Below are 24082 nucleotides of genomic sequence, written 5' to 3' on the forward strand. Positions count from 1 at the left end.
GGTTTAGCGCTGCCTTCCGCCCAGGGCCTGATCCTGGAGACCCCGGATCCAGTCCCATGTCGGGCTCCCTGCATGGAGCCTGCTTCTCCTTCTGCCTGTGTCTCTGCCTCTCTCTCTCTGTGTCTCTCATGAATAAAGAAATAAATTCTTTAAAAAAATCAGAAATATTACTAGCCAGTTATTTCAAGAGAGCATCCAAATCCATGAATGAGAACTTTCAAAGGCAAACAGTTTGGGTTTTTTTTTTTTTTCCTTTATGGTAAAAACTGAGTAGGTTCCAAATTTAGGTTGACGGTTTTCCTGTTACTGCTTAACGAGAAGGCTAAAACATATGCTTGCTTCCCTCCAGATTGTAGAAAAGCCTTTGCCTTTTGCTGAGCGCTGCCACAGAACTGTGTGGAAGTACCCCGTGGGACGTGCTATTATTTGACTGGTTATAGAGTACTGTTGGCTGTAACGCAGTTTTCTTGCATTAGGAGAAAGCACCTTCCCTGGCCAGCCAGAGCGCAAAACTGGTGGGAGGGAGGCACGGCGAACCTGGGAGAGAAACCCCTTTTTGTGTGTGAGGGAAGCTTTATCGAGGGAAACCCCGCACGTCTAATAATCACATGGGAAAGCTGAAGAGCCAAGTCAGACCAGGGATGTGTTTGCAACCACAGGGCAGAGCCACCATGAAATCCTGGTAATTCTCGGTGTCCAAGGTTTTCCTCCTCTCTAATGCCCAGAGAGTTACCACTGAATCTTCCTGGAAGAGAAACTTAGGGTGTGGTTCTTTGGGTCTGACTCCTAATGGAGCCTCTCTGCTCCACTTCCAGTGTGAATTATGCTTTAATGCCTGTGAGGCTGGGGCCTGGAGGCAGCTGGGTGGGGCAGGGTCTGTTCTTCCTCTTTTTCTTCTTGAGAGCAGGAAGCCTGCTTCCGGGGTCCAGGTCTGCTGTTAGGGTAAGCTTTCCGGGACCCGGAACAGCTGCCCCAGCTCTTTGTACAACTGAGCCACCCCTGACCAAGGGTATAGGAGTGAAGACCCAGAATGCTTAGTCGGGTCAGCTTTAAATGAAAAGTGAAACCTCGTTTTCTAGGACATGAATATATGGCCTTCAAAACAGGGAGAGCAGTAGGCTTCATCTGTAGAAGGCTTATATTTTACTGTATGTTTATTTTTTATTATTTTTATATTTTTTAAAGATTTTATTTATGAGAGAGAGAGAGACAGGCAGAGGGAGAAGCAGGCTCCACGCAGGGAGCCCGATGTGGGACTCGATCCTGGGTCTCCAGGATCAGGCCTTGGGCTGAAGGCGGAGCTAAACCTCTGAGCCACCTGGGCTGCCCTCTACTGTATGTTTAAATAAGTGATTCGTTTGGACATATGCTTTTTCCATATTCATTTGACCAACTACGTTAGGAAGCCAAAGGAAGATTTTTTTTTTCTTTTTCAGAGTTACTTGGAGCAGGCACTTGGGAAATTATTGTACAGAGAGATTAGCAGATGCTAATTCAACAGGTTAAACATTGAAATTTGAGGACTGTTTTTGCAATCTGTATTGAAAGGATAGTTGGCACCAAAAGCAAGACTTGGAAATCATTTTCAGTACCTAAGGCTTGCCTCCTTAGATGGGGCTTTATTCACTTGTCTGGAAATTGATCAGACTCTGAATGTCAGATGCAAAGAGGTAGTCAGTTTCCTTTCATTTGGGTCCCTGGAAACATGGTAGATAGAGGACAAGGGGATCTAATTTTACTATCAGAAAACCTCTGAGTTCCCCAAATAAGAATTGTTTCTCCTGTTTGAACTCATTTTGTACTAGTATTCACAGACATGATAGGGGACGATCAGTTAGATTTGATCTTACAGGCCTACAAATTCAAATTTAAGACTTGAAGTATATCTTCATTAGGATCTTTCCCTGCCCCCAAGTTTATTGAGATAAAATTTCAAAAGAAAATTGTATGTATTTAAAGTGTACACTGTGATAATTTTTTGTGATAATTTAATGTATGTTTACATTGTGAAATGACTACCACAGTCAAGTTGATGAACACATTGATCTCCTTGCAGACTTTTTTATTTTTGATGAGAATGCTTAAGATCTATCATCTTCAGTAAATTTCAAGTGCACAGTACAGAATTAGTAATTATAGTCACCATGTCGTGCATTAGATCTCTGGAACTTATCTTATAAGTGAAGTTTTTGCCTTTTGACCCATTTCTCCCTATTTCTCTCATCTCCCAGCCCCAGCAAGCACCACTCTACTTTTTTCTTTTTAGATTTCATGTATAAATGATACCATACAGTATTTTTTTTTCTCAGAAGAGTATAATGAAAACCCAGATACTCATCACCCATCTTCAGCTTCAACAATTATCAAGTCTTTGTCCTCCTTTCTGGCCCTACCCCAATGGGAGTTTTTTTTTTTAATAAAAGTATAATTGACACACAACATTATATGAGTTTCAGGTATACAACATAGTGTCTGACATTTATATAAGTTATGAAATGCTCATCATGATAAGTGTAGATAACATCTGTTATTAAACAAAGTTATTACGGTGGCATTAACTGTATTCCCTGTGCTGTAGTGTTCATGCACATGACTTATTTTATAACTCAAGATACCTCTTAATCCCCTTCACCTGTTTCACCCATCCCCCCACCTTTCTCCTCCGTGGCAACCCCCAGTTTGTTCTCTGTATTTATGAATCTGTTTCCATTTTGTTTTGTTTTTTAGGTTGCACATATGAGTGACATCGTATGGTATTTGTCTCTGTCTGACTTGTTTCAATTAGCAGAATACACTCTAGATACATCCATGTTGGGGCAAGTGGCAAGATTTAATTCTTTTTTAAATAGCTGAGTAATATTCTTCCGTGTGTGTGTGTGTGTGTGTGTGAGAGAGAGAGAGAGAGAAAGAGAGAGAGAGAGAGAGAGAGAGAGAGAGATCTTCTTTATCCATGATACCATGTAGTTTTTGTCTTTCTTTGACTTATTTCACTCATAATGCCCTCCAGGTTCATCCATGTTGTTGCAAATGGCAGGATGTCCTTTCTCATGGCTGAATAATATTTCAGCATATGTATATACCACATTTTCTTTATTCATCTGTGGACACTTAAGTTGTTTCTATATCTTGGCTATTGTGAATAACATTGCTATAAATATGGGAGTGCAGGTATCTCTTTGAGATACTGATTTTGTCTTCTTTGGATATATACCCAGAAGAAGGATTGCTGGATCATATGGTAGTTCCATTTTTAATTTCACGAGGAGCTTCCATATTGGTTTTTTTAGGGTCTTTTAGATTTGTTGAATGCTGGTGTTTATTGGTTAGAGAGGTTCCGTTTTTCTAAGTAATCTTAGAGTGAGACTCTGAGATGCTTTTCAGATATAGAGCTCTGGGATATAGCTGTGACTTAATTGTGAGCCATGTATAAAAACTGTTATCATTTATAGCAGCATTATCTACAATAGCCCAATTATGGAAGCAGGCCAAGTGTCCATTGACTGATGAATGGATAAAAAAGATGGAGTATATATACACAATGGAATATTACTCAGCCATCAAAAAGAATGAAATCTTGCTATTTGTAATGATATGGATGGAGCTAGAGAGCATTTTACTTTATTTAAGTAAAATAAGTCAACCAGAGAAAGACAAATATCACATGCTTTCATTCATATGTGGAATTTAAGAAACAAAACAATTGAGCTAAGGGGGAAAAAAGAGAGACGCAAACCAAGACACAGACTCTTAACTATAGAGAGCACACTGATGGTCACTAGAGGGGAGGGTGGTGGGAGGATGCGGGGGTAATAGGGGATGTGGAGGAAGGAGGGTACTGGTCATGATGAGCACAGGGTGACAAGGAAGTGTTGAATCACTGTATTGTACACCTGAAGCTAATATTACATCATATGTTAACCAACTGGATTTGAAATAAAAACTTAAAAAAAACTGTTCTCAAAGGATTGTGTGGGGACAGTGTACTGGAGACTGCCTCAAGTACTGTGTATACTGTATGACTCCAATTCTATTGTGATACCAAGTTTCAGCATATCTTCTATTTAAGTTTTCTTTATGTTGTTTTTTTAAATAAAATTTTTAAGTAATTTTAATCTGATTTGGCAAAACACTGTTATTAGAAATCCTTAATCTATCGCCACCTTGGTTTGGAATAGTATGTTGAGACGTAGCTCTGCTTCAATCTGAGTATCTCAGCGTTTATTCAGCAGTTCATGATTGGATACCTGCTACGTGCCAGGTACTGCTCTAGGTGCTGGAGTGATAACAGTGAACAAGTAAAGGGAAAGCTCTGCCCTCAGATAGGCAGAGAGGTAAAGTAGATGGTCTATCTATCACATGGTGATAAGCTCAGTGAAGAAAAAAAGGTTAGGAAGGTAGGTGGTGGGATCCTATTCCATGTTCAGTGTCTTGCATATTAGTATCTTTGTGTAGTTCTGAGGGGAGGAAAGGCTGGATGTGGTAGAGAAAGCAGGGTTGTCATAGTCTCAGACCCAGGTTTGAATTCTAGCTCGGAAGGCAGACCAGTTACTTAGTATGAGTCGAATGCAGAGTCTCCTCATCTGTCAAATGGTGACAAAGATTAAGCCTTTTCTATTTATTTATCTGTGCATGCTCTACTGACTGAGCCAGCCAGGAACCCCAGGTCAAGCCTATTTCATAGGGTGGTTATGAGTATTACATGAGAAAATATATATAGAGAAAGCACTTGGCACAGTGTCTGGCATATAAAAAGGGCTTGGTAAATGTTCAGTCTTGTTACTCTTATTAATAAATCACGTCCTGGATTTCTCAGACACTGACCCTGCCTCTTGTAACCTTAGCCTTGGGCTAGGGCTCTATTATTAGTGGCCAGGTCAGGGATGTGCCAAGCCTGACAGGGGTCCACTGATTTTGCCACCTAGAACCTCACCCATTTACACCCTGCCCAGTGGATCAAGTACCTTCAAGACCCATACTTGCCCTAGCTATGCCTGTACCAGGCACACGAATGTCGATACTTTCTCTGCTTCAGTTACCCAGTGCATAGAGCCAATTCTATAAAAATCAGCTGACAGGCTTCCAACTATACCACTTTTTGTTTTACCTTACAATTTTGGAAGGCACATGGAAAAGCAGAGTACAGTGCTAACTCTTCAGAACTCTTGGCTTTAGCAGAGAGATCCGTGTGTGTATCTATATATGTTTGGTGTCTGCGTGTCTAGTTATGGAGTATTTTTCTCTTAAGTGTCCCAATGCTTACTACTGTCAACAGTTCCTTCTTTAGTGAAATAAGGTATCTTTAGCACATGGAGAGGAATTTATGTCTTATGAGTTTGACCATATTAACTTTGTTGTTTTTTTCTCTTATGAAGGAAAAGACCAAAATTGTTGAGCCCTTGGACTATGAGAATGTTATCACCCAAAGGAAAACCCAGATTTACAGCGACCCCCTCAGAGACCTCCTTATGTTTCCAATGGAAGATATATCTGTGAGTTCACAAGCACTTCTTTAAAGGAAAACACTCACACTTTCCAGGCTAGTTTTTACGGCAAGAATGTTCCCTGTCTTCTAGATCTCAGTGATAAGTCGTCAGCGCAGAACAGTGCAGTCCACCGTACCAGAGGATGCTGAGAAAAGGGCCCAAAGTCTGTTTGTCAAAGAGGTAAGACCCTCAGAGGCCGCAGAGGAACATTTTACATTAAAAAAATATTCTTCCTTTGGACCAAAGGGGAAATAAAATTACCATAATAACTTAGCAGACCTACATAATAAGTCTAGATGACGTGGTGGAGAGGAGACAGCTTAACTACTGTGACAAATAGCATGGGTTCCTAGTTTTTCTCTTTTGGATTTTAATACTCTGAACATGGAGTCAGAGTGTTCCAAAGTGTGTATGAATTGCGATTTTTTGCTGCCAGTTGGTTTAGGGAGACCATGTTATTCCTCAAAGGAAGATCCCAGTACCAACATTTTCCGAGTGATTTTTAACAGTCTGTCAGCTTACTTGACCAGACTTTAAGAAACTGGATATATGTATACTTGTTTGGTGTTTCAAATGAAAGATTCTTGTTTTCTTTCAGTGTATTAAAACCTATAGCACAGATTGGCATGTGGTAAACTACAAGTATGAAGACTTCTCTGGGGACTTTCGAATGTTGCCATGGTAAGTGGAGAATTCAAGGGAAACCTTCAAGAGGAGAGTTATTCAACATTACATTTTACCTTTTGCTAACTACTTACGAAGCTTCTCAGTTATAGTTTATAATAAAGCAAACCCTGAAGTAACCAGCATGTTTGGTAAATGTATTTTGGACAATTGAATATGTTTTCACTTTGCTCATTGAAATTCTTTCCAACATGTATGAGTTTGCTTTTTGGTTTTGATACATCTGTATTGACCATAAAATCACCTTCTCATAGTTCTAGATAATGTAGTGAGCACTTTCTAGTGGTGTCAATGAAAATGCTAGAAGTGGGGGATGCTTAGATGGGTCAGGCGGTTAAGCATCTGACTTTGGCTCAGGTCATGATCTCATGGTGCTGGGATCAAGCCCTGTGTCCCCGGCTCCCAGCTTGACAGGGAGTCTGCTTGTCCCTCTACCCCTACCCCACTCATGCGTGCATGTGTGTGTGCTCTCTCTTTCTCTCTCTAATAGATAAATAAAATCTTCTTTAAAAAAGAAAATACTAAAAGGTACATGGTTCAGTTCGATGACCCCAGACACCCCTTGACTCACTGCCATGAGTACACTGGCCCAGGAACTAATTCAAATCTTATCTGTTGAGGTTCAAATGTTATTTCTGCCACTTACCATCTGGATGACCTTGGGCCAGTCACTCAATCTCTTTGAGCCTTCCTGTTCTCCATTTCCTCATCTATAGTACTACTCATAGGCTATCATCTGGGAAATGTTTTCGAGAAATAAGACATTGTGTAGCTTCTTGTAGTGTTCAAAAATACCTTCCTAGAGGAGAAAACAGTCCTAAAGATGTCCTTTAAAATTGAATCCCAAGATGGATGACCAAGCCAAGTTCATACAGCAAATGGATGGGAGAGCCAGAATTACACGGTGTTGCTTTCTCTTTTGGGGAAAGATACGTTCCTGCCACCACCGAGAGTCCTGGTATACATTCTTTGGTAATTCTGCCCTCCCTGCTGAAGTATCTGGGCTCAGTTGTAGCTTTGCAACTGGCCGCACATGTGGGAGTCCTTACAGAAAAGGTAATGTAGGTTTACTCAGGGGAAAATCTGACTTTAGAAAGGAAAGAATAATTTATCCTCCTCATGTCTTGGCATTTTCTTGGTTGTAAAAGAATTCTACTCATCTTGCTTGCATTTATGTATGTATGTCTGTTCTCTTCAATATCTGAGATAATTCTCTTGCATTTTCAGCAAATCTCTGCGACCAGAAAAGATTCCCAGTCATGTCTTTGAGATTGACGAGGACTGTGAGAAAGACGAGGTAAAAGTGGGGGCCACTGCATGGGCATCCTCAAGGTCGTGTCTGCTGACAGATTTCCTTAAGATGAGGGACAGAATTGTTTTTTAATGATCCGTGGCCAGCTTTCAAGCTAACGAATGTTTTGAAAAATTTTTAAGGATTGTTGCATTTCCAAATGGAGTTTAGGAAAAATCAAGCGAAATGGGCTATGATTTATATATAAACATGTTTTCCCACCTGTGGGGCATACTTCTGGAGTTGGTTTTCTTGGTGCTGGGCATGTGGCATGGTGATTCATCTGGACCCTCCTGCCTATTAGATCCCTCTTGGGACAGATGGCCCGGGTATCTGTGACATTTTGAGAGACAGTCTGTTTACTTAATGCAGAAGACTTGCCCAGGAGACTGCCCATAGGATTCAGTAAATATTGAGTACCTACTGTGTGCATGGCACAGAGCCTCTCTTTCCCTAGTTATCAATTTCAGGTTTCCTCAGGCATCCTTGTGGGGGCAAGGGGACCTTATGCTTTAATTAGATAATGGGGCAGGGCCTAGTTCATGAACCCCAAAAGTTTGATTAGATGGCTGGCTGTTTGACTGATGGATTTTGCCCTATTTCAGGATTCCTCTTCGCTATGTTCTCAGAAGGGTGGTGTGATAAAACAAGGCTGGTTGCATAAGGCAAATGTAAATAGCACCATCACGGTTACCATGAAGGTAAGAAGGAGTTATTATTTCATCCTTTTAAGGATATTGTCATGAGGAGCCTGTCTGGAAAAAATATTTCTTTTAAAAAAATGTTTACAGGGGTACCTAGGTGGCTCAGCTGGTTAAGCATCTGCCTTTGGCTCAGGTCATGATCTTGGGGTCCTGGGATCAAGTCCCATGTCAGTCTCCCTGCTCAGCAGTGAGTCTGCTTCTCCCTCTCCCTCTGCGCCCCACCCCCACTCATTCCCTCTCTCTCCCTCAAATAAATAAATAAATAAATAATCTTAAAAAAATTTACAGTGAGTCCTAGCCAAAAAAAAATCCTTATTAACAGGATTTTCACAGATGTATAGGATTTAAAAAATCTGCAACCTCAGGATAAATTGAGAAGTGTAACTTTTTAAAGAAACATAATTTTTCTGAATCAGGAAGTTTAAAAAGGGGGCTGTCATTCAAATATACTTCAATTAAAAATTTTAAAAACGTTCAAAAAGGAGGCTGTCAGTTGAATGAGGAGAATGGCATTGAAACAAAAGGGCATTACAGGTTCTTATGGGGAAATGAATGTAATGAATAGAAGGAGAGGGTAATCCATTTATTTAACAAATATTAATTAGGTGCCTATTACATGCTGGTCACTGGGGCAATCTGTGGATGTCGAAGAAGCCAGGTCCCTGGCTTTCAGTGGTTTCATCTCCAGACTGGATAAGAGACATACCAAATTTACTACTATACAAAGCAGTACCTTAGTGCTGTCAGAGAATTACAGAATTTGTAGTTTGGCCAACATAGTGGGTTTGTGTATGGGGTTTGTAGGAGATAAAGGTGGAAACAGAGAGAGGGAGAAAATTGTGCAGTGTCTCATATGCCTTGGGCATGAAGTTGACTTTTGTTCCAGAGACTGCGAAGAGCCATTACAATTCAAAGGTGAAACTAAAAAGCTACTTGAAGATTCCGAGCAGAAAAGCAAAATATTCTCATACCAAATATAACTGTTCTTTCAGATACTCAATATAAGATCATGTGGCTTTCCAAGGATGATTCACACTTCCATTAAGTATTGAAGGTCATTCTGTCTTTCAGGGAGCCTGCAAGCAGAAACCATGGGTGTCTACCAAGAGAACACTCCAGTTTTATCTTAATTTAATATTTTGCCTGCTGCTTTCTATTTAGTGACTATGTCCGGTTCTCACTTTCATTTTCAAATCCTGAAAATAATGAATCCAAGTTGGAGGATGCTTCTTGCATGTCTCCTGTACCTAACCATGGGCCTTAGCACACGGCCATGAATTGATTTGTTAAAGACTTAATATGTGCCAGACACCATACTGAGTATTTTTTTATTTGGTATCTCCTTTAGTCCTTGTGGCAGCCCTATGATAGAGGGGTCCTATTTTTATTCTTCATTTACAGACATGGAAGGTGAGGCACAAAGAAACTTAATGGTTAACCCAAGGTCACTCAGCCCCGAAGTCAGAAATGGGATTTGAACGTAGGCAGGCTGATGCCCGAGCCAGTACTCTTCACCAGCAGGCCATTAGTGCTGACTAGCCGAGTGAGGGAGACTCGAGTCTTTATTATAAGTTTCCTATCAGAATTGTCAGGTTCAGAAACGCATGTGCGAAGACTAATTCTGTGTGGATTGCCAGAAAGTGGTACTATGGCTTTGAGTCCACTCCTAGCATCCTCAAAATATTGAAGTATTTTATCCATACTGATGCTGTGGCCCAACATTAACATAATGTATGGAGATCTGGATGCCTACCACAAGACATTGGGGAATTAAGGTCTTTACAAAACAATTCACCAGGGGATTCTTTTCCATAGTGAATTACCCTAATGCCTATAAAGTAGAATTTGCCTTACAAATACAACTTTTTTGGAGCCCATATACATTATAAATCAAAATGCAGCTGCCTGTAAAAGGTACATGCTTTTGGGATGCCCGGGTGGCTCAGCGGTTGAGCAGTTGAGCGTCTGCTTCAGCTCAGGGCGTGATACTGGGGACCCGGGATCGAGTTCCATGTTGTTGGGCTTCCTGCATGGAGCCTGCTTCTCCCTCTGCCTGTGTCTCTGCCTCTCTCTCTCTGGGAGTCTCTCATGAATAAGTAAATAAAATCTTTTAAAAAAGTACATGCTTTAAAAAAAAAAAAGTACATGCTTTTAATTTGCCTCCATAATTTGTGAAACAGACTGGTCGATGCAGTGGGCAGAATAATGGCCCCTCAAAGATGGCTGCGTCCTCACCCCCAGAAACTAAATGATTCCTTGCATGGCAAAGAAGAGTTAAGATTGCTAATCAGCACGCTGGGAGAGTAGCCTGGATTATCCAGCTGGGCTCAGTGTCGTCACAGGGTCCTTGTAAATGGGAGAAAGGGGCAGAGGAGGAGAGTCCGGGAAGGAGGAGGGAGGGCTGGAGCAGGGCCAGGGAGAGATGCTTCAGTTGCCGGCTTTGAGGAAGGCAGCAGAAGGAGCCACTGGCCCGGAAATGCAGGCAGCCTCTGGAAGCGGGAAAAGACAAGGAAATGGCTTCTCTTCTAGAGATTCTAGAAAGGAACACAGCTCTGCTACACCCTGGATTTTATTTTATTTTATTTTTTTTACACCCTGGATTTTAGCCCAGGGGACCCACGTTGGACTTCTGATCTGGAGAAACCGTGAGATGGTACATTTTGTTTTAAGCCAGTAAGTTTATGGTAATTTGTTCCAATGACTGTAGAAAACGAATTCAGTCAAGTAGTCAAAGATTAACTGTTTAGCTTAGGCATTGTCTGTCCCCAAGGTTGCAAACTTCATCACTCAACGGGGGCCCAGGCAGGAGCTATAGATTCATGGAGTGGTTGGTGGGGTCTGAGGCAACTTGGTGACCACATGGCCTGGCTGAAGGGGACAGCTGCTGCCTGGCTCCAGCTAATTGTCACTCTGCTGCTGCTGAGCTAGGCTCTTTGCGTTGCCTCTTTTCATCCCTAGCTGTTCATGTTTTGGTTTCTTTTCTTTTCTTTTCTTTTCTTTTCTTTTCTTTTCTTTTCTTTTCTTTTCTTCTTTCGATATAATTCAAATAGCATGAAAACGCTTCTTTGTAGAACTTCTGAACAGTAGGCAAAGAAAGGGAAAGGAAGAATAAATCAAAGTGATCATATATGATACGCAACTCTTGAAAAAAAAAAACACACCAAATAGGGAATAATGTGACATCGCCCATAATGAGATTTGGGAATTGTGCCTGGTCCTGGATTTCATTTATCCTCTAGCCATCCTCCATTAGGGATTATGGCTCTCCAGTTTGCATTTCTGAGAGAGGAAGCTGCATCCTACACTCTTCCGATTTTACTTCCTATGATAGAGCAGTAGTATTATATTTCAGGACTAATCACAGCTAGAATGGGCATGAGAGGAAGAAGGTTCAGCCAGACACATTTCAAGGTGTCTGAGGGGTTTTGCCAAGATATATACATTTTTGTCCTGTAGGAATTGTGTTTTACCTATTATTTAGTTCAGCATGGTGGAAGTTGGTTGAAAGCTGCAGTGTTCACTGTGCCATCTCTGTGTAAACAGAGGGCGTGTGAACATATGGAGAAGGGGCATGGCAGGGGAGCGTGTTGGGTGTGGGTAGCAGTAATGGCCCAGCCTGGAACTTGGATCGAGGGCCTTAGTGGGTGCAGGCCTATGAACTGTGGCGCACTGGGGGACTCAGGCTTGCACCCTTAGGTGGCAGATCATACATATTCTTCCTCCTGCAGGCCTGGAACTGATGCAGCCATAGGAGAGAGTCTAAATCTAAAGGTGAGGTGAGGGATCCCTGGGTGGTACAGCGGTTTGGCGCCTGCCTTTAGCCCAGGGCGCGATCCTGGAGACCCGGGATCGAATCCCACGTTGGGCTCCTGGTGCATGGAGCCTGCTTCTCCCTCTGCCTGTGTCTCTGCCTCTCTCTCTCTCTCTCTGTGTGACTATCATAAATAAATTAAAAAAATTAAAAAAAAATAAAGGTGAGGTGAGCAGCTGACCCAGCTCTTGGAGAGCTGGCGAAGGGCTGACGGTTCATGAGACCATTCTGAGAGGAGAATCGCTTATGTGTTTCTTTCTTTTTGTTTTTTTTTAAAGATTTTATTTATTCATGAGAGACACAGAGAGAGAGGCAGAGACACAGGCTCCTGCAGGGAGCCTGATGCAGGACTCGATCCCAGGACCCCGGGATCACACCCTGAGCCAAAGGCAGACACTCAACCATTGAGCCACCTAGGTGCCCCATGTTTGTTTCTATCATGTTAGCCTTTGAAGTGAAGAGTATTAATGAGCCTCATAAGCAAACAGGAAGAGGAGTCGGGCATGCTATTATCTGATTCATTTTCCTGATAGTGTTGGCAGTCTCACCATTGGTACCTCTGGAATCTCCTGCCTGCTAGGATGCCCAGTCAGTGCTGGTTAGGAGCTTTGGCAGCTTTAACAGTAAGCACTACAGGCCTAGAGCTTGCAGAATTGAGAGCAAAACCTTTTCTGTCAGAAAATTCAAGCTTTGATAGCCCCTCAAGCTCACAGTAGACTCACCAGGAAGCTACAACAGAAGGATCTCGGTATTAATCATGACTCATTAGCAAATAACAGCCTATGGGAGCCGTGTGCCTTCCCTTCTATTTTATCTGTGTCTCCTTGGTGTGCTATGGCTTGACATTGGCCTGCAGGTCCCACTGGGGTTGACAGGGATCAAAGTAGGGTAGCTAGGTACCTCTTAGAGTGGGGTGTAAATTTCAGGGTCTTTATTCACTTATGGACATCTGGATTGAAAAAATTACATAGGATCAGTCCTTTGGAAAATTTGAAATGTTGGATAGCAACTGAACTGTCTTTTATTTAAAGATGTTATTTATTTATTTGAGAGAGAGTGAGCTAGAGAGAAGGAGAAGGGGAAGGGGCAGGGGAGAGGGAGAAACAGACTCCCTGCTGAGCAGGGAGACCAGCAAGAGGCTCGATCCCTGGACCACCCCCCCATCCCAGGATCATGACCTGAGCTGAAGGCAGATGCCCAACTGACTGAGCCACCCAGGGGTCCCTTAACTGTTGTTATAAACAAGGCTGGGTCCTTCTCCTGGATTCTTTGACTGTCAGAAATAAGGGATTCTAATGGTAAGGAAGGGAGAAATGGAGTCATGGGAGAAAGGTGAGAAGAAAAAAAGCAAAGGACAGAGGATTAGAAAACACTGAGCCAAGTCCAACAGAAAGAAGGGAATCAGAAGACTCCTACTTTATAAGGTCTTTTGAGAAAGCAACCACATGATCTGTAATGTGACATAAATAATGTAGCCACAGTAATTCATATATAGGCTGCTTTAGAAAGCTAATCCTCCCTAGCTAGCTGCCAGACAGTTTTGCAAGAACATTCAAGTTGATAGTGATGGGCTGTACGGAAAAGGGGCTGGTGAAGGAGCTAAGATGATTTCTTCGTGTGGGAAGACTACCAGATCCCATATTTATGGAATAAAAATTTGCATTTTCCCCCATATACACCTCTCCACCAGCTCCGGTCAGTTGTTAAGAGATAGTCTGTATCATTTTCTGCCATTGTCATGATTTTCCCAAAAATGCTGGCTGAGCCTCTCCATTGTTGGCTGGGAAATATGTCGTGAGGAACCCAGGCTACAGGAAAGCTGATAATGATGTGCATTCCTGCCCACGCCACAGTTCTCGGTGCCCAATCGCTTCCTTTCACCGAGGGGGATGTTGGTGTCATGCAGCTCTTGCAAAAGCTCTGTCAGTTGTCTGTGAGCAGTGACTCTTTTACTTGGAGCTTATAATTTGCTTTGTTCTTGGTGTTCATGTTAAAACAAGACAAGCCTTGTCATAGGTGATTAATTTCCTCAATTTGTATATTCTAGTTAATGAGAACACACCCCATCATCACTCTGCAATTCCCGGAAAAGTTTTGGAGAACAGTTTAAAATCTCCCTAGAGAATAAATGATCCCTTAGACAGAAATGCCAATCTTGACAGAGGCCTGTTCATTTACATTCTCTCTCATATAGCTGCTGGAAACATCTGCTTTTTTCCACTCCTTTCCATATCCATGTAGGAATTGAATGTGGACTAGATAGCTAGGATGTAGGATTGGACCCTCCCCTGGTGTTTAGAGCTATTTTTCCTAAGGGATATAATGATCTATGGAATAAGGAGGAGTCTGATCTTGAGGGTGGGTTTTCCATGAAAAAAAAAAAAAAAGTCTGTTGCAGATTCTTGGCCAAGCCCTGGGACACACACCTTTATGCCTGCCTCTTCTTGGCTCAATTTGGTCACATTCCTCTCGTTTCCTCCTCCCCCTTCCCAGCAATTAAATGTTGAAGTGTCTTGGTATGTTATCGGGGTTGTAAGTTCAACTGCTTGATGTATGACTCACTTCTGCTGCCCCCTCCCCTTTTTGTTTGCACAAAAGAGAGCCATTTGTTATATATCCAGAGTCAAAAAGTCCTCACTTATTCTTTGACTGTTATGGGAGAGTTTTTTTCCCTTCTGTGTTGGGAGAACAACAAATCAAGGAATTTCACCTAGGAAAGCACATATGATATTAAGGTAATTGCTGGGGAGTCCAAGGCCACTATGTTTACTGGAACAAAAGGAAGAGAAAAATTTTAAACATTTTTTATAGGTTAGTGCATTGTGTTCTCAAGTCTGCCAGACTGTCTCTCCCAGCTAACAAACAAGAGTATAGTGATTTCTCACTAATTTGTTTTTTGTTTTTGTTTTTTTATTGTTTGTTGTTGTTGTTTTTTAAGTAGCCCCCATGCTCAGCATGGAGCCCGACATAGGGCTTGAACTCACAACCCTGAGATCAAGACCTGAGCTGAGATCAAGAGTTGGACACTTAACTGACTGAGCCACCCAGGCGCCCCTAATTTGTTTTTTATGTTTAGTTTTTCCTCATTCATTGGTGGCTGCTTAAAACTATTTATTAGGGGGACACCTGAGTGGCTCAGTGGTTGAGCATCTGCCTTTGACTCGGGGCGTGATCCCGGAGTCCCAGGATTGAGTCCCACATCGGGCTTCCTGCATGGAGCCTGCTTCTCCCTCTGCCTCTCTCTCTGTCTCTCATGAATAAATAAAATCTTTAAAAAACCCATTTATTAGGGGCTGCTTATGTTCCAGACACTATGAGGAATCAATGAATTCATCACCAAATATGTATTGAGTATCTTCTTAATTCAAGGTGTTAGTATTGCAAAGGGTAGGGAGAAGTTTCACATGCAGAACTTAAAACCTATCTGGGGAGATGAGACACAAAATGAAAATGGTTTAGGGATGTGCCATCCCTGTGTGTGCCTGCTGGCTGAATTGGTTGAGTGTGTGACTCTTCATTGTGTGGCCATGAGTTCAAGCCCCATGTTGGGCATACAGTTTACTTAAAAAAAATAGTATACTGTTTAAAGATAGTACAGGGACTAAGTGCTGTATGAGTCCAGGTCACTGTGATATGAGGTCAGAGAGGCTTCTTGAAGGAGGTGGGGCTTCAAAGAGAGAAAATCAGGAGGTGAGTGTTGCAGGCAGTATGAACGGGGCATCAGGTATGTTAGATGAAGTTGAGTAGTCATGGGAGGATAAATTTGATTTGGTCCATTGGTATCTTCCTGCACCTCAGCTTCTCCTTTGTAACATGGAGATGATAATAGTAATCATCATAAGAGCTAATTATGAAGATTAAATGATATAGTATGAGGAAAGCACTTAGCCAGAGACTGTACGGTAGTAACCACGCCACAGATGCCAGTTATTTGTATTATTTTATATTATTAGTAGGATTGCGGGAGCACCTCGAATGTGGGATCAGTCATGTGAGCCCTGCCATGTGGGTAATTGAGGGTCATTGAAAATTTGAGCAGGACCATGACATGCTGAAATAAAGCCGATAAAATAGCCTGTCATAATGAGAAGCACGGATTGTAGACCTTTCCTTCTAGATTTTGCTTCCAACTAAATAATTAAAAAGTCTCCAGTGCCCAGATATGGTGGAGTTATTTAAGAAAAGCTATTTGAGGGGTGCCCAGGGGGCTCAGTTAAGCATCCAATTCTGGGTTTTGGCTCAGGTCATGATCTCAGGGAGATCGAGCTCTACATCGGGCTCCCCACATAGAGCTTTGCACTGGGCATGGAGCTGGCTTAGGATTCTCTCTCTCCCTCTCCCCCTGCATCCTCCCCCCTCCATGCTTATGCTCTCTGTCTCTGTCTGTCTCTCAAAAAAAAAAAAAAAAGCTATTGATTTTTAACCAGTTTACCGGAGTGTAGACCTACATGATATAGTAAAACTTGGTAGGACTGTAAAAAGATATGGTGGAAAGAGGTGAGTGATATAGTAGGTTGCCAATGTACTGGTAGGGGTTCTTCAGCAGGATAACGTTCTTGACATTCTGGTATAATTATAACTTGGTTTTCTGATAAATCCTGAGGTTTCCTGCTCTATTATTTCTGTCATCTTTGCTTAGAACAACTCTCAGACCCAGTGTGTCTCCTGGTCTCCTACTTTCTCCTTTTCCTTGCCCCCTCTTGTTTTCTGTTCTGAAACACGAGTCAGGTGAGTTTCTCCTGCCCCTATGCCTACATTGCTCCTGGCCCACCTACTTTGCCTGACTACTTTTGCTAAATCCTGCAGAGCATTCTTTCATGTACTTTAGCGGTGAACACTTACCTGCTAGGTAACACACATAGGTGAACACTCTGGAGATTTGTTATATCCAATGATAAAAGGCTCTCCTAATTTGAGGATACTTGGTGCTCAGGCTTTCCTACCTTCTAACTTGGATTCAATGGAGTGACAGAAAGCCTTTGTTCTTGCTCCAGAAAGGGCCATGTGGTAAATGTTTAAAAGGTTGTCATCCAAACAACTCAGGGTTTTAAGGGGACTTGGCAAGACCTGAGCCAGAGAATTACCTCCTTTGGCTCCCTCTCAGTTTTATTCTTCTGGGTGGTCTGAGTGGGCCACTCATCAGGATCCATGCTTCTCATTGTGTAAGGTAGGGGAATTTTCAGCTGTGTCCATTATCTAGGAAAATTAATAAAGACGAGGAAGAAGGATATGGACATTACAAAGAAATACCATTCTATTGGATGAAACCAGTGGAGAATCTGTACTGAAGAATGAATTATTCATTCCTTCATCATTTATTTTGCAAAATTTTACTGAGTCTGGGCACTGTTGTTATGTACTGGGGATATAGCAGTGGATGATACATGGACTGTCATAGTCCTAAAGGGATGGACAGCAGATAAATAGACAAATTTTATTTGGATAATGATCACTATATGAAAAAGATAAAATAGTGAGCTGTGGTAGAGGTCAAGTAGTCATAGAAGGCCTCTCAGAGGAGGTGAGATTTCAGCAAAGAGTTGAAAGCAGTAAGTCTTTGGAGGAAGAGCATTCCAGGCCAAGGAAGCAGAAAGTGCAAAGACTGGAAGGCGCTTGCTTGGGGGTGTTTGAGAAGCAGCAGGTGAGCCGGCGTAGCTGGATTAGCATGATTCGAAATACAGTCCAGGAGGTAAGCTGAGGCCAGAACATGCACAGCATCCTAGGCTATGATGGGGATTTATGGTTTTAGATGGGAAGCTGTTGGCAAGTTTGGGCAAGATTCTCTTTGTTATCCTCATCGGGTCCTGATTCTAGTTCCCTCCTTGACTTGCCTCTGTGAACTTGAGTGAGCTCTTGGTTAAGTTAAAATGTGGATAATGATGTTTATCTCCAGTGACATTAGCAGAGTTACCTGTTAGTTACAAAGGACTTGAGGCGTTTAAGATGTGAGGTATGATTCAGAGTCATTGCCATTGTTCTATACGTTCATTATTTTAACAGCTTCCCAGAAAGTGAAGCCCAATGTGTATCCTGGACTATGGGAATGAGAAGAGATCTTCTAGATCTTACAGATCTGTTGTTGGGGCAGACTCTGATTTCTATAGAAATGACCTAAAAGTCCTTAACTGTACAAATTGTGTTTCAAGCCTGTAGGAAATGGCTTGGGGAGAGTGGCCCCTAGCCTAGGAAGAAGGCTGCTGTGTCATTTGTTCAATTGCTGTAAAATTATTTGTAGATCGTGGAAAGAATGGTCTTACAGATCATCTGGCCTGATCCCCTTTTACAAGTGTGGACACAGAGAAGCAGAGTCTTGAGGACAGCTTCACTGCTGGTGGGCAGGAGGGCTGGACAAGAATCCAGATCAGATGACTTTTAGGCATCTGCTTTCTCCCCACATTCATGAGCTACCCACCTCAGTGTTCCATTTAGACGTAATTGCAATGTTACAGGAAGTGATTTACTGTAATTTCAGATCCCTTTCCCTCTCTATTGTAATGATGTGCTTTGCTAATATTGGAAGTGGCGGCTGCCACAAAACATCTCTGCTTGGTGAGGCAGCTGTACATGAAAAAAATCTCACAGGCTCGAATTTGACTCTGTGCCACAAATGTTTTGCTCTGTGTTTTCCGTTCTTCTGCCACTCTCTTTGTTGCTGGCTGTGGCCTCTGCAAGTAGATCCTACTTTTATTTTAGGTTTGGTCACTGGTCAGATTCTAATGAGTTGTAACTTTTGCCTGGAAAATGTATCTTAATTTTTGCCATACCGTAATAACTTTCAAAAAGGAGTGTTCTGTTCATTTGGGCACAGTATGTAATTTTAGGTCACCTGGTCCCATCATTTAAATAACATGTGAACCAGTGTCAGGAAAACAAGCAAACATATACGGTTGACCTTTGAACATTGTGGGTGTTTAGGGGCGCTGACCCCTGTGCGCAGTTGAAAATCCATATATAAGTTTTGATTCCCCCAAACCTTAATGACTAAGAACCTATTGACCGTAAGTCTTACAGATAACAGAAGCAGTCAACTAACATATTTTGTATGTTGTATGTATGATATACTGTATCCTTACAATAAAGTAAGCTAGAGAAAAAAATGTTATTATGAAAGTCAAAATGTGGGGTGCCTGGGTGGCTCAGTCAGTTAGGCATCTGCCTTCTGCTCAGGTCAAGATCCCAGGGGCCTGGGATGGAACCCATTCTTGGGCTCCTTGCTCAGCGGGGAGTCTACTTCTACCTCTCCCTCTGCTTCTCCATCCCCTCACCCCACCAATGCTCTCTCTCTCTCTTTTAAAAATATTTTATGTATTTATTTATTTGACAGAGAATGAGGGAGCGAGAGCACAAGCAGGGGGAGTGGCAGGCAGAGGGAGAGGGAGAAACAGGCTACCTTCTGAGCATGGAGCCTGATGCAGGTCTTGATCCCAGGACCCTGGGATCATGACCTGAGCTGAAGACAGATGCTTAACCAGCTGAGCCACCCAGGTGCCCTAAATAAATAAAATCTTTTAAAAAAGAGCCATAAGAAAGAAAATACGTTTGTAGTATTATAATGGATTTTTTAAAAAAAATCCGCATGTAAGTGGACCTGTGCAATTTAAACCCATGTCATTCAGGAGTCAACTGTGTGTATGTATTTTTGTGTTTGTGTGTGTATATAATCCCCACTTTGATTAACATTTTCCTTGTTGTGTAAATCTCGATTTCTTCAGTTATAGTTCCAGTAAACTTAAATGTGGGTGAATCAAATAATGAGGAGTCTATATTCTCGTAATGTGAGATGATACACACACACACACTTTCTATACCTTTGTAGTAATATTTGCTTGGTTGACATTGCAAAACAAAGTGATATTTTCTATTTGGACTCCTTTCTGTTGATACTATACAAACCCACCCGCTCCCTGAAATAGCAGCCATAGCATTTACCAGTCTGACCTGTTAAGGTGTTCCTCACACTGGTATATTTTTGTCATTTGTTGCAAAATCTGTGATATTGAAGCAAGTCAAAAATAACTACAAGCATATTATTTGTCTTTCCTGGTTTTCCTAAAAAGAAATGCTCCTTAACACGTATATTATTTTGCTTATTCATGCTATGGAAAAATAGATTGTTGATATTTCAGGTACTTTGCCAGAAATTAAGTCATATTCAAGAATGAGCTTGCCAAATAATACTCTTTCCATAATTAAAGTTCTTAAAATAGTCCGACATCATACTGGATAATCAGATGGGTGATTGAAAGTGGCAAGCTTAAATCTTAAAGCCAACTTCTGTAAGATAAGAAGCGTAGGAAAGCACTTCCTCAGTCATCACCCAGAGCCTATGTCCTAGTCCCTTTCCATTCCCACCCTGAAACGATTTTAGATCCATCATCTGGGGGAATTTTACTATAACAGATGCTCGACACAGTCTGCAGTCTGTAGCTTATTTTTTTAAAAGATTTTATTTATTTATTTGAGAGAGAGAGAGCATGAGCAGGGGAGAGGGAATGGCAGAGGGAGAAGCAGACTCCCTGCCAAGCAGGGAGCCTGACTTGGGGCTCAGTCCCAGGACCCTGAGATTATGACCTGAATTGAAGGCAGACACTTAACCCCCTGAGCCATCCAGGTGACTCAGTCTTTGGCTTATTAGAAGCAGCATAGACTCATCAGAGAGCTCCAGATCCCCTGTTTAACCTCTTTGATCAGATCTAAGACTTTTTAGGGGAGCCTAGAAGGGCAGCATGAACGAAGTCCACTGTCTTCCTCCTTTTCCCCTTTCTTGTGGGTTTTGCTGTGAGTTGTAGCAACAGGTTCCTCCTTAACTGTTGTGAATGCCTAATTTCAAATGGATGTCACAATCCCAGGGGGCTCATGACTAAAATTTCAGCATTCAGGGCCCCCAGTAACAACTGGGAGGAAATCAGTGACTCTGGGTGTTGTCATGTGAGTATGTTATTAGCTGGACTTTCAGAAGTGGAGACATGGAACAGCATAAGTGAGTGTAGTGAGGTGTGTAGGTGAAGTGAATATATATGATGGGGGGTATGAGTATGTATATATATTTTGTATTTTTATTTAACTTTAGCTGTGTAGTTTTTTTTTCAAAATTTTAAAACATTTTTCTATTTATACTTGAAGTCGTGGGAATGGGAATGAAACGATAAGAATCCAGTCATGATGGGTGCCTGGGTGGCTCAGTTGGTGAAGTCACTGCCTTCAGCTCAGGTCATGATCCCAAGGTCCTGAGATCAAGCCCTGCATGGGGCTCCCTGCTCAGCGGGGAGCCTACTTCTCCCTCTCCCTCTGCTTGCTGCTTCCCTGCTTGTGCTTTCTCTCTGTGTCAAATAAATACAGTTAAAAACTCTTAAAGGAATCCAGTCATGATTTTGCAGTTAAGGTTTTTTTTTTTTTTAATTTTTATGTATTTATGATAGTCATCAGAGAGAGAGAGAGAGGGGCAGAGACACAGGCAGAGCGAGAAGCAGGCCCCATGCACCGGGAGCCCGACGTGGGATTCGATCCCGGGTCTCCAGGATCGCGCCCTGGGCCAAAGGCAGGCGCCAAACCGCTGCGCCACCCAGGGATCCCTGATTTTGCAGTTAAATGGAAAAAGGCACTGGGTGTTATGCTATATGTTGGCAAATTGAACTCCAATAAAAAGAAATTTAAAAAAATTAATGGAAAAAGGACACTATGGTGAAACGGACAGTGATTCACATACAAAAATGCTTTATAAACCTCAAAGGGTTCAAAAGTCATCTTCTCTAGATTAGCTGAGAGGAAATCACTTGACTTCAAATTTTTCATCTTAAAAAAGTGAAGCTCCTAATGACTTCTCAGAGTTGTGTGAAGATTGTCCAGATATAACGGCTGTGGCAAACTTTTCAAGGTTTTTTAATTCAAAGACACTGTTCAAATGTTCAAATTATGTATGTAACAAATATATAACTGCTGGTCTTCCCTCTCTAGGTATTCAAGAGACGGTATTTTTACTTGACTCAGCTTCCTGATGGTTCATATATTCTCAACTCCTATAAAGATGAGAAAAACTCAAAAGAATCTAAAGGTTGCATTTACTTGGACGCCTGCATTGACGTTGTTCAGGTAGGGCTATAGAAGTCACCTTTTCTTCTCTTTTTGGAAGAGGGTTATTGATCAACCGTTAAGAACCTCTGCATTTTTCCGTGTTGGTCAATGGCATCTCCATCCACCAAAACCTTTTGTATCAGGAACATCAGAATCCTCTTCAGTGCCCTGTTCTCGCTCTGCATGAGAATTCAGGTGTTTACCCAGGCCCTTTTGGAGTCTGGCTCCAAAGTACTTCTTGATCACTTACCTTCTTTCCACTCCCACTACCCTTCCTCTGGCTCTCCCTTTCCTTCTCTCTCGCCTAGTCTTGCCTTCCTGCCCTCTGATTTGTTGTCTTGCGGTAATCCATCCTCCTAGGACAGAGATGATGTCCTTCACTTGTCTAACTTAAAGTTTTTGGCTCTTGATTGATTATCTTGCAGAGGGAGAGCCACAGCTCTTACCATGACCTCACAGGTCACGGTGATTTGGCCTTGCCCTACTTTCTACCCTCCTGCCCCGGGCACCCCATAAACGGTGTGTGCTCTAGACACTCCACAGATATTTGCCTCTCTTCCACTTGTCTCTCTGCTTGGCGTACACTTTCCTCGTCTGTTCCTCTTTGAGCCTTATCTTTCAAGACTCTGTTCAAATGGCTCTTCTACCATGAAATGTTTTTCTTTCCTCACCCTCAAGCCCACCATGTGCAATGAAGCTCCCCTTTCCCTGTGCACCACTTTGCTTTTGCCTCTGTCCTAGAACTGAAATCATACTCTAATTTGTGCTTAATTCTGCATATTCCTTTGGGGATTATAGGGACCATGTCTTACTCATGTCCATGTCCCCTGTAATAGTTAGCAGTGTTGTGCACACAGTCGACTCTTAACAGATGCTTGCTGATGTGAGTTACTGAGGGAGCGTGGACGGAGATGCAATGCAGTGAGATGCAGAGCAGAGAGGGGATCTAAACAGGAAGTCAACTGGCTAAGAGATGGAGCCATTACTACAGAGCCAGGTGGCATGGCTGACTTTAAGGAGCATTCAGCTGACGGGGAGGTGGACGGTGCTGGCTCAGTGCCCTCATCCTACCTGAATCTTACTGTTAATTCCACCGAATCCCATTTATTATTTATCCCACTCAAATAAGATTGTCATGCAGATCAAATTAAAAAACACTTAAAAATATAAAGATCTATGTGAACAAAAGAGTGCCTTCATATATATGTGTAATATAAAAATACATATTCTATAAATATATTTAATATATATTAACATATGTAATATACATTTAATATAAAAATATAATAAATATATGTAATATATTACATATATACAAAATTAAATTTATACATAACATATAAATACATATGTAAAAATATAAATAAATAAAAAATATATAAACACTTATCTTATAGAAGAAAGAAGGCACACAATTCCTAGCATTTCTCAATTAGCTCTAGTCCAGATTGCCCTTCCTTTCTCGTGTTCCCAGCCTCTGCTTTCTCCATTTATTTAGGGTTTCCCACTCCCAAATATTTTCAAATACATAAATCTTGAGGACTTGGTACAGCCGTATAATTTCATCCTTTACTATACTTTGAAGATGAGAAGGAGGAACTTTTCTTGGTTCCTTCTTGAATGATGGCCATGTAGTGGGAAATTGTGGATTCACGAGCCTTTCTTGAAATTAATGCTGAGGTATTTGGGAGAGTGGAGAGTGTGTCATTTCTTTTATCACGACAGAGAAAGCGGTAGTACAAAGAAGGTGTCATCACATTTGAGGAAAGGAGGCGGCTTTTGTTTTCCTTATGTGCTAGTGTTCAGCATAGGGCATTTCCCTATTTTTTTACTGAGAGGCACCGTGTAATGTGAACCAACTCTAGGCTTGTATGCTATGCGGATGCACTTCATATTATGCACAGTACTACGAATTAGGTATCAGTTGCGACTATTACGGTGTGATGTGAAACAAGCACCAGGTTTATTTCAAATCCCATTTGAGTTTGTTTTCCAGGACTGATTTTGAAAATCTATAAATATGCAAGAAAAACTTGAA

General features: G+C 41.8%; 1 protein-coding gene across 4 annotated transcripts in view; it reads left to right on the plus strand.

Moving 5' to 3' along the window:
* Window positions 1-24082, plus strand: part of DOCK11 (dedicator of cytokinesis 11) — a 187708-nt gene that overhangs the window by 43010 nt on the left and 120616 nt on the right. For all 4 annotated transcript variants that reach the window (XR_005386410.1, XM_038588149.1, XM_038588150.1 and 1 more), the window contains exons 2-7: window positions 5373-5489; window positions 5574-5663; window positions 6082-6164; window positions 7395-7464; window positions 8064-8159; window positions 21928-22062. Coding sequence is in view for 3 of the 4 variants with exons in the window: in XM_038588149.1 (XP_038444077.1) it covers window positions 5373-5489; window positions 5574-5663; window positions 6082-6164; window positions 7395-7464; window positions 8064-8159; window positions 21928-22062 (591 nt within the window). In the remaining variant the exon portion in view is untranslated. The remainder of the gene's footprint in view (window positions 1-5372; window positions 5490-5573; window positions 5664-6081; window positions 6165-7394; window positions 7465-8063; window positions 8160-21927; window positions 22063-24082) is intronic.

Source organism: Canis lupus, chromosome X (assembly GCF_011100685.1).
Source record: "Canis lupus familiaris isolate Mischka breed German Shepherd chromosome X, alternate assembly UU_Cfam_GSD_1.0, whole genome shotgun sequence".
In the NCBI taxonomy this organism is placed as follows: domain Eukaryota; kingdom Metazoa; phylum Chordata; class Mammalia; order Carnivora; family Canidae; genus Canis; species Canis lupus.